Below are 9,410 nucleotides of genomic sequence, written 5' to 3'. Positions count from 1 at the left end.
CAGCTTGGGGGTGGGGGAGAGACAGAGCCGCCAACTGGAACCCAGCCCCGGACCTGCGGGGAGGTGCAGGAATATGAACTTCCGACTCCTGGTCAGGCTGCTCCCCTCTCCAGCACTGGTCAAATGGGCCTGGGGGATTGGGAGTGACTGTGCCGCTCTACTCAGGGGGTCCATGCCCCCTGCCTGGGTCAAGAAGCCAGGCAGGCCTGGCCCCGCTGTGTACCCCCCACCCAAGCTCAGTGCACGGCCCCCACTAAGGCTCCCTGACCCATTTGCAGGTGGATGGCTGGGTGTACAGCCGCGGGACACCCCAGCAGGTTCTCGCAGGCCTGATTCTCCTGTCTTGCCCTTGGGCTAGCAGGGAAGGGCTGCGATACTCCTCTCTCGTGCCCACTCCCAGCCTCACCCTCACCAGGGAGGCTTCATGCACAGCCGAGTGGACCCATGCTCATCTGGGGAAGGGTTCCTCCACACCCTTGTCCAAGGACAGCCACCTGCAGGCAAGCTATGGGGAGGCCCAGGCCCTGGGTCTGTGCCCATGCCTCTGACATCCAGGCCCTCCACCCTGCCACCCTCCACCCCAAGCCTTCCTGTGATCTGGCCCTGTCCCCAGCACCCGGCTGCCATCCCACCCGCTTCCCATGACCCCCGAGTTTCTTGGGGCTGTCTGTGCGGAGCCGGGCACAACGACAGCACAAGGTTCTTGGCTGCTTCTCCCGTGCTGCAGGGACCGTTTCTATGCCACCCGGGACTGTCATCTGGCGCCAGCGCTGCCCTCCTCCCCACTTCCCAGCAGAATCCACAGTTCTTGTCCCCAGCGCTGTGGGCTCAGAGTTCCCGGTGTCGTGCACCTTTGGGATGCTCAGGTGCCTGAGCCCAAGCTGCTGCTTGGCCCCAGCAATTGCCCCCAGGTGGGAAGCAACTGCAGCTATTCCTGCAGGGCAGAGATGGCCGGTCCCCACTTCCCATGCCCGGACCACCCCCCGTCCCCACCAACCCTCCATTCCTTCCTACCAGTCAATCGGCACTCACCGTCTTTACTCTGACCGCAAACGCCTTCAATCAGGTGGCTCTCAACCCTCCAGTAAGACCCTCCTGGGATTCCTAGAGAAATCCAGACACCACCGGCAGGCAGAGCGCAGTGGGCACTGATGCCAGAGTCTCCACTCAGCGGGGGCAGGGGCTGGCACGCAGCACACAGCACCGGGAGGTGGAATGCTTGCAGCAGGCAGGGGACTGCTGGGTCAGTCACAAACTGAGAAAGAAAGAGAGGGATGGAGGGAGAGAGAGAGGAGAGAGGGAAGAAAGGGGCGAGGGAGGAGAGCGCGCGTGTGCGCGAGCGACGAGCCAGAGCAGAGCGGGGAGTGACAGCTGGGGTGCATCTGTGATGACAGCGGCAGCAGCACACACAGGCACACACCAGAGGCGCCTCGGCCGCGAGGGCAGCGCTCACCCTGGCCACGCTCACGTTTCAGTGGAAAAAGGCGCCTGTGGATGAATTGCTGCCGACCCCAGGGAGGAGGAAAGCTGTTTCACCACCACCTCCATCTTCCATCCTGCGCCTCCAGGCTCTCCCTCACCCCCCGGCTGCACCTGTCTTCTGTGCCTCTCCGCTCTCTTCCCTTCCATCTGGGGAAAGAGGGACAGGCGCAGACACTGAGCAAGCGGCTGACTTTTGTTCCCATTGAGGCCCCCCCTGGGAAGCTGGTCTTTCTCCTGTTTTAGAGACATGTGAGGCAGAGTCTCCCATCCTGCCTGAGAGAAGGAAAAACTGAACCCTTCTCTCAGTCATACAAAAGAAGGGTGCACAGGGATGTCCATGTGACAGATGGCCCTACAGGAAAGGGCCCTGAGCCCCCACAAAGCCAGGGATCACATGGTCATGCAGAGGTCACTGAGCCTCAGGGTCTGACCACCCCAGGCCAGGACTACTTTAGGAAGCAGAACACCAGAGTTGGCAGCTGGGAGCTTGGGCACAGGGCAGCCTGCAGCAGCTGCTTGCAGACCATTCTCAGTGCCAGGGACGAGCTTGGCTTCTCAGGGCTCCTTGCTCTTATCTGTGATGGGTCAGGCATGCGAAGGGAAGAGACTGTCATTCAAGAACTTGGAGGCCTCTTTCTTAACCAATCAGGATAAAGCAAGTCAGAAAAATTGATATCCTAAGAGATGGGAAGTGGCTGATCTGAAGGCCAAGTGAGTCAGGGACCAAGCTAGTAGGAAGCCAGGGCCCCCCCCAGCCTGGAGTACGAACCCTAAATCCCCCTTCCTTTGCGTCCACTGCCTGTAGACAGATGAAGCAGTGTGCTAGCAATATGTCACCGTGTCCTCTGTCCCTCTTCCATTTTGCCTGCTTTCCTGGGAGGATTCATAACCAGGACTGGGGTGGGGGTAGAGGAACCCCCTGGACTCAGGATGCCCCTAGAAGGATGCTCCTGCACACTCCTTTCTGTCTGTTCTGCTGGGCCCCCGGGCAGCACAAGGCTTGAGCTGCAGTGTCTTTTCCCTCTGGGGAATCCCCTGCCTCTCACCTCTCATGCTGGTGCCTCCCACACATCCCACTTTCAAGCTAAAGAGGCTCCCACCTCCCCATAAACACGCTTCCTGCTTCTCCATCTCCATGAAAGCGTGGCCTTCCCCGAAAGCGTGGCCTTCCCTGGGCCTGCAATGCTCTCCCGCCCATAGGGGGCTTCCCGCTTCCTTAAAATCTCAACCAGAATGTCACCTGCAAGGCGACGTTTCCCCAGAATGCCACAGGACTGGCCCTGCTCCTCTGATCTCTGGCATTCTCTCTGGGCCACCCTCACGTTGTGCAGAGGCTTTCTGTGGTCTGCTTCATCTCCTTTCCGACACAGAGCTGTTCAAGCAGAGGAACGGCCTCACCTGTTCCGTGTCCTTCAGGCCCCAGCGCCTTTGTGTCAACTGAGTGAGGAATGGAGGACGTGAAAGAGCCCAAGACTGGGCATCAGGGCACCCAGACTCCAGACTCTGTTGCTCAGTGACTAGCTAGCTAGTGAGTTCACTCAGCAGCCCTGGGCCTTGCTGGCTGGGATTCCTGCCCTGCAGAATGAGGAGATGGGTTGAGATCTCTGGTCTCCCTTCTGGCACTGGCCTTCTGCAACCTAAGTATTCACTGTGCACCTGCCGGGTCCCCAGCATGTGTTACAAAAGATGATCCGTCTCATGCCCCACAGTCCCCATCCCATGCAACACGCAGTCTCCCGGTTAGGTTCTCAAGACAGAGGAGGAGGAAAGAGAAGTAGATACAACGGCTGGGAGGGCAAAGCTGGAGCTTCTGACTCCTGGGACCACAGCACTCAACAGTGTGCAAACTCATATGTTCATGTGCATGCTATGTGTGTGCATGTGTGTGTACGTGTGTGCATGTGTATGGTGTGCATGTGTATATGCATGCGTGTGCAGGTGTGTGTGCATGCATGTGTATGTGTGTGCAGGTGTGTGTGCATGCATGTGTCTGTGTGTGCATGTGTGTGTGTGCGCATGCATGTGTGTCTGTGTGCGCATGTATGTGTGTGTGCATGTGCAGCTGTTTGGTTCTGCCATCTGTGATGACACAGCAGCACCAAGGTGACAGTCTGCGTGCAGAGCCAAGATGTACATCTTGATAAGCCGCTTGCCGGCCTGGCCTTATTGAGGCTCTTTGTTATGTTGGCCAGCGGAGCTGAGCTGAGATCTTAAGGAAAGCTGCTATGGAGGAAGGCACGAGATCAATGTGGAGAGGCAGGCCAGAGAGGGAAGGCAGGGGACAGCCTGGAGAGGGAGGACAGGAGGGAGGGAAGGGATTCAGGCCAGCTGGGGCAGGAAGGGGTCTGAGATTTGTCTTCCTCTTTCAGGTCATGACAGACCCCCTGGGGACCAACGTCAGGGTCTACACCAGGGGCCCAGCATGCACAGGCATGAGGGAAGTTTTCCTGATAACTCCCAGGAAAGCAACCGGAAAAGCCGAGGCCTTGCATTCCCTCAGGCCCTTGGCCTGAATTTCTCTTCACCGAAAGGTGTGAGCTTGTCTGCAAACATAGTATCATAAGGTGTTGTCTCCTACACACAGCTGGCTAGCAGGAGATGATGGGAGGAAGGGCAGTCCTCCCCCGAAGTAGCCACTCAGCTGAACGAGCAGAGCAGGGATCCTGGGGGAGAAGACTTGGTTCCCTGGGTGTCTGGAATGGAAAAGCACAACTTGGGTTGTGGGACAGGAGTTGACAGAAGGATTCAGTATGATGCAAGCCAAGGGGTGCAAGCAGTTGGGCACCGCAGAACACTGTTGACTCACTGGTAAATGTATTTCCGTGCCTCACCGCCTTTACTCCCAATACCACGTCTTGTCTTCAACATCTTACAGTTCTTGCCATAAGGAAGTTCTTCTTCGTGTCTCACTTAAACCCCCATTCCTTAGTGGATTGCCTCCGAGGTCTTCAAGGGACCCAGAGCACAGCTAAACCTCCAGGATCTCAAGTTCAGGGACAGTGAGCAGGCACAGCAAAATGGAGAGGAAGGAGGTCAGCAAGGCCCTGAAGCTTGGAGGGAAGGGACAGTGAGACCCTGCTAGAATTCTGCTTCCCTGTCAACTGGCTGTGGCTCAGATTGAGTTTGCTCACATAGCTCAAGAGAAATGTACGGAGCCACACTGTGATAGGAATGGGTTCTAGGTGCTGGGGATCAAAACTCAATCCCCCGCCTGGTGTTAGCCCCAGACAGACAATAAATGAGAAATCAAATAGATGAACAAATCATGTCACTTAGAAAATTAAAAAAGTAATGAGATAGAGAGTGAAAGGTGGCGGGGGAGGGGGGAACCTGCTTTATCTCGGGAGGCCAGGGACAGCCACTCTAGGAGATGATGCTGGGCTGAGACCTGATCATGGGAAGGAGCCAGCCATGTAAAATTCTAGGGGAAGAGCATTCCAGGAGGAGAAAACAGCTGGTACAAATGCCCTGGGGTGAGAATGAGCTTAATATGTTTGACAGATGAAGTGCTTCTGGTTGAAATGAGAGAAATCAGCAGGGCCAGTTCACGTGGCCATCTTACAAGTTTAGATTTTAAGATCAATGGGGGCCAGGTGCGATGACTCACGCCTGTAATTTCTGAAGTGTTCAGCACTTTGGGAGACTGAGGCGGTTAGATCACTTGAGGTCAGGAGTTTGAGACCAGCCTGGCTAACGTGGTGAAACCCCATCTGTACCAGAAATACAAAAATTAGCCATGCATGGTGTCACACGCACCTGTAATCCTAGCTACCCGGGAGGCTGAGGCAGGAGAATCAGTTGAACCCGGGAGGCAGAGGTTGCAATGAGCTGAGATTGCGCCACTGCACTCCAGCCTGGGTGACAGAGTGAGACTCCGTCTCAAAAAAACAAAACAAGAAAGAGCAATGGGACGACATTAGAGGGTTTTAAGCCAGGGAGTGGTGTGATTTGATCTTCAGAAAGATCACTCTCGCGGCTATGTGGAGAACGGATCAGAGAGAGGTGGGGTGGAAAGCGGTGGACAGCTGGGGGGTGCTTGCATTAATCCAAGTGAGGGCAATGTTGGCTTGGCCAAGGGTGGTAACTGTGGAGATGGAGGGAAGCGGACAGATTTATAAAATGTTGGCACTAAGGTGTGCAGACCTTAGATGGGAGGAGGGAAAATGATAGCAATCAGATAGAAAATGTGTTGTGAAATGGAGATGTCTCAAGGAGGGTCAGGTTTGGGGAAGAACATGGCAAGTTCAAAGTGAGAGGTGAAGCCAGCTGCACTTCTTGGGTCGAGTGGGGACTGTGAGAACTTTTTTATCTTACAAGAGGATTGTAAAACGCACTCATTAGCACTCTGTGACCCAAGGGCAGATGACATGCCAATAGGCGGTTGCAATGCCCTAAATTTTGCAAAGGACACCCGGGGCAAGACACACAGCTTGCCTTGGAGGAGCTTGGAATGGAACCAAGTGGGGGAAAATCTGCTCTGTGCCCTGCTCCCCCCATTTCTGCCCAAGGAGCCTCAAAACCTACACCCCCACCCTCTCCATACTCTCCATGTTAGAATCATAGAATTTCTTCCAGCTCAGAAATCTCATGATTCTATGCGACTTGACACTGGGCCCTCCAATGGAAAGGCAGAGTCTCGTTCTAGGAATAATGTGAGGCCTCTTTGACCACGGAGGCCAAGGGCAAGATGGAGGAAGCTCTCCTCGATCCCGAAGAGTTGGTCGTTCTGAACACTAGCGTGATTCACTCTGATGATCCTCTTTCATTCAGCCTTTTCTGAAAGAAATCTGTCTAAAATGAATATCTAGGGTGGTCTTATAAGGGAAAAGAAGGAGAAGAGACTGAGGGGTCCCCGCAACCTTAGAGGGGCACATGAGCGGGAGGAGGAGCACGACCGTGCTAGGCCCTGAGCACACCTCACCTGCTGCTGTGCACTGTGTCTGCAGCTCTCATCTTTGTCATGAGCCAACAAATGGGTCTACCCATCCCCTTCCAGCCCACTCCTTTCAGCCACCTGGACCTCAAAGCAACAAAGACACCCCCAAAGAACTCAAATGTTCCCATATCATAGGACCTGTCCAAGAAGGCCAGTCAGCCAGAGTTCCGCCCCAGGATTGCCGTGAGACTCCAGGGGAGGGGAGGGGCCTCTCAGGGCCTTGGTTTCTTCATCTGCAAACTCAGATTAGCTCTAGAATAACACTATCCAAAACAGTGGCCAACAACCATACGTGGCTGTTTAAATTTAAGTTAATTAAAATTAAAATGTTTTAAAATTCAGGTCCTCAGGCGTGCTAGCCACACTCCGAGTTCTCGGTAGCCACGTGTGGCTATTGGCTACTGTTTAGGACAGCACAGATGTAGGCCATCTTCATCATCTTAGAAGGTTCCGTGGGTAAGGCTTAGGACAGGGGTTCCATAAATATGGTACCTGTACTAGCAGCATCGGCCACCCCTGGGAACACTTCAGAAATTCTCAGGCCCACCCTGGCCCCCCTGAAGGAGAAACTCTGGGGGTGGGGTTCTAACAAACCTTCCAGGCGACTGTGATGCACGCTGAAATTTAAAAACCAAGGCTCTAGTCTAGAGTGACAGCCTCACACATTATCCCACTTGAGCCTCAACAATCTTACGCTCCTTCTGCCCTTCTAGGGGAAGTAGAACTGTGACTCATCTTGCAGCTGAGAAGACAAAATTCAAAGATCACAACCCTGGAAAATGCAGGGCTGGACCTCTGGCCTGTCACCCTTCCCTGCTCTCATTTCTCCCACCAAATTTCTCTAAGATCATTCCAGATTGAAAAAACAAAAACACAATTCTGTATCTCTGTGCCGTACTGGAACTCCCGCCAACTGGCACTCGAGAAGTGGGAATGATTGTGATGGACACAGCGTAATGGTTAAGAAGCCACATCTGCTCACGTTTCACAGATGAGGAAACCGGAACCTGAGTAGACAGCGGCTTGCCTGTGCCCGCCGCTCCTTCCCGACCGCCAGGACTCAGTCCAGGTCGAGAGGAGGCAGGTTCAGGGATAGGCAGGCCCAGGCTGCAGTCCTGCTTCTGTTATTAACAAGCTGGTGACTTGGGCAAGCCATGTGACTCTGAAAAGCCACCATTTCTTCAGCTTGGAAAGTCAGAATAATAATAGGACTGGCCTGCTGTGGGATTCAATACACTCATGCATGTGAGGTGCCGGACACGTTCTGAGCGCCCAGCGCAGTTTTGATATTATTATACCAGACACTAGGAAGCTGGCCTAGTTTTGAAATTCTTCTTCTTTTCAATATAACCTGCCTCTTCTTTCTATTCATTGGCCCCAAGTTTTCCTGGAGCTCTTTGTCCCAGATTTCTCTTGATATGTGAGCACCGTTTGGGTTCTCCAAGCCTATTTGGGAACCAGAAAGGCAGGGGTGGCCCTTGTAAGCAGCCACCAGAAGAGAACTCTTTGCCAGCGGGTGGTGCCTGTAGTTTCCTGGAACCTGCCTGCGGCCCTGGGCAACTCCGATCCTGGCTTTGAGCTGGAAAAGAGCCGCCTTATAAAGCGGGGAAGAGCCTGAGCAGGCAGAGGGTGTGTGAGACGTGGTTACATCAGGTTCAGATCCCAGGAGCCCATGAGTTGCTAGGGCAATGGCCCTGAACTCCAGCCTCCGGGCGCCACTCTTGGTCATGTGATTTGGTCAAACGGGTGGGTCTCTCTGGCCTCTATACTCCCATCTATGGGAAAGGGGAGACTGAGCATCCCATCCACCGGCCTTGAGTTCCCAGAGATCTAGGATGAACCTGCCCTCATTGTTCTCTGGAACGGGAGCCTCATCGCTGCTGAGCTGCCGTCTCTCTTCTTCCCCCACCCCTCCCGCTCCCCAGGAGCCTCAGTTGCACTCTGCCCTCTGACTTAGTCCTCCCATGCGCTGCTGTCTCTCTCCTCAATTCCGGCGGAAGCACCTCCTCTCTTTAACTCGACTCTATTTTTTTCTCTCCCTGTCTCTTCCCTGGCCTTGCCCTCTCTCTTCCTGCCCTGTAGCCGTGGGCGTCCAAATGAAGCTGGAATTCCTCCAGCGCAAATTCTGGGCGGCAACACGGCAGGTAGGTGTCAACGCGACAGGCAGGTGTGATGTCAGGCCAGGTCGGGCGGGGAACTCACCATGCTTCCCTGGGTGTAGACCCCTCGCATCCCCTTGGATGCTCCACTGCCTTGAGACTCTCAGGATGCCCTCCCGGCCCCCTCCCGCTTCTCAGCCCCTCCCTCCCCAGCCTGCAGGCCGGGCGTCAGCGCTGGTCCCCAGCCCCTCCCAGCCCAGTGCTGAGGGGCACGACCCAGAGTCACCCCCCTCGCCATCCCAAAATCACTGGCTCACCTCCCCACTGCAGAGGCAGAGCCATCTCACTCCACTGTCCAAGGTCCAGGGTCCAGGCCCTGATGGCTGGCAAGAGATGCCAGAGACGACAGCGGCTTCTGGCTGAGAACTCCCAGCTCTGCCTGGCCTGGTCCTGTCCATTCTACTGGCTCCTTTCCCGTCTGCTTCCCCAGAGCCCTCAGGTCCCTCTGGGCTTCTGAGCTGCCCCCATCACATCCCTCAAGCTCCCTCAGCCCCAATGTCCTGCAACGCCGACCCTTCGGCCCCCATCACTCATTGCTGCGGCCTGGCTTTGGGCAAGTGCAGGGAGCCCGAGAATGAATGGGGAGGGATGGAGGGCAGGGGGCTGCAGCCACCCTCCGCCTCACCGGACAGCCAGTGCAGAGTCCACAAAGCCCCCTCCCCACACCAGCATTGAGCCCGGGGGCTGCAGGGCCTGCACCTCTAGAAGGGCTACCTGGGCCGCTCCACCAGCCAGGGCCTGCAACATGCAGCACCCACAGGCCACATACCACACACACCACATGCATGTACCCTCCGCATGCAGACACACACATGCACACACCACATGCATGT

At 55.4% G+C, this 9,410-nt stretch overlaps 1 protein-coding gene across 1 annotated transcript in view; it reads left to right on the top strand.

Annotated features, from left to right (window-relative positions):
• CACNA2D4 (calcium channel, voltage-dependent, alpha 2/delta subunit 4) overlaps positions 1-9,410 on the top strand; it is a 139,908-nt gene that overhangs the window by 107,145 nt on the left and 23,353 nt on the right. Inside the window, exon 27 of the mRNA XM_011967152.1 lies at positions 8,501-8,562. Coding sequence (XP_011822542.1) covers positions 8,501-8,562 — 62 coding nt within the window. The remainder of the gene's footprint in view (positions 1-8,500; positions 8,563-9,410) is intronic.

The sequence above is a fragment of the Mandrillus leucophaeus genome, unplaced genomic scaffold (assembly GCF_000951045.1).
Source record: "Mandrillus leucophaeus isolate KB7577 unplaced genomic scaffold, Mleu.le_1.0 Scaffold79, whole genome shotgun sequence".
In the NCBI taxonomy this organism is placed as follows: Eukaryota; Metazoa; Chordata; class Mammalia; order Primates; family Cercopithecidae; genus Mandrillus; species Mandrillus leucophaeus.
This window is presented reverse-complemented; position numbering and strand designations above follow the sequence as displayed.